Genomic DNA, 565 nt, shown 5'->3' with positions numbered 1-565 from the left:
GAGGCACTTACACAAAGCTGGAAAATCTTTACGCAGGCATTCCCTGATGGTCGTGTTCAGCTCGAGAGTCTGAAACAATTGACGACTCAGTCTCTGATTGCAACGACCATCACAAGCGTCACTTTGACCAATCACGCACTGAAGTACTTATTCCAAAGTCTAGCGGAAGGCATTGGCGATAAGGATGAGCGCAAGGTGGGTATCTCCACAAAACTGCTGAACCAGCATATTGTTATGCGTGGTTCGGTGCGGTTCGACTGGGATGAGACGAGCAAGCGCGTGATCGGGTTGTTTACTCACACGGATATGCTGACGCCAATGGTGGAACTTGTGGGCAACCTGGAGGACGTTTCACTTGTTTTCAATGGTGCTCTCGTCGCACCAGACGGAAGATTCAACGTAGAGAAAGCAACTCAGCATCAGTGAAATAAATATGTGTATTTGTTTGGATAAATTGTCTGGATTTTAATCCAGAGTCCATCTAGCGATTGAAACCAGGTGGGAACTCCTGCAAGTTTATATGCTAACATTGGCCCATAAGAACTAACGATCACGACAGATTGCC

At 46.7% G+C, this 565-nt stretch overlaps 1 protein-coding gene across 1 annotated transcript; it reads left to right on the top strand.

Annotated features, from left to right (window-relative positions):
* Positions 1 to 54: 54 nt before the first annotated feature.
* Positions 55 to 451, top strand: PPTG_20016 (hypothetical protein). The gene has a single exon (XM_008918894.1). It carries the CDS (start codon positions 235 to 237, stop codon positions 424 to 426), a length of 192 nt encoding a protein of 63 aa, XP_008917142.1. The 5' UTR covers positions 55 to 234; the 3' UTR covers positions 427 to 451.
* The last annotated feature ends 114 nt before the right edge of the window (positions 452 to 565 follow it).

This window comes from Phytophthora parasitica (assembly GCF_000247585.1).
Source record: "Phytophthora parasitica INRA-310 unplaced genomic scaffold supercont2.358, whole genome shotgun sequence".
Lineage (NCBI taxonomy): Eukaryota > Oomycota > Peronosporomycetes > Peronosporales > Peronosporaceae > Phytophthora > Phytophthora nicotianae.
This window is presented reverse-complemented; position numbering and strand designations above follow the sequence as displayed.

Coding starts and splice junctions, on each gene's coding strand:
- PPTG_20016 (XM_008918894.1), top strand. CDS start 235: ATGCGTGGTTCGGTGCGGTTCGACTGGGATGAGACGAGCAAGCGCGTG.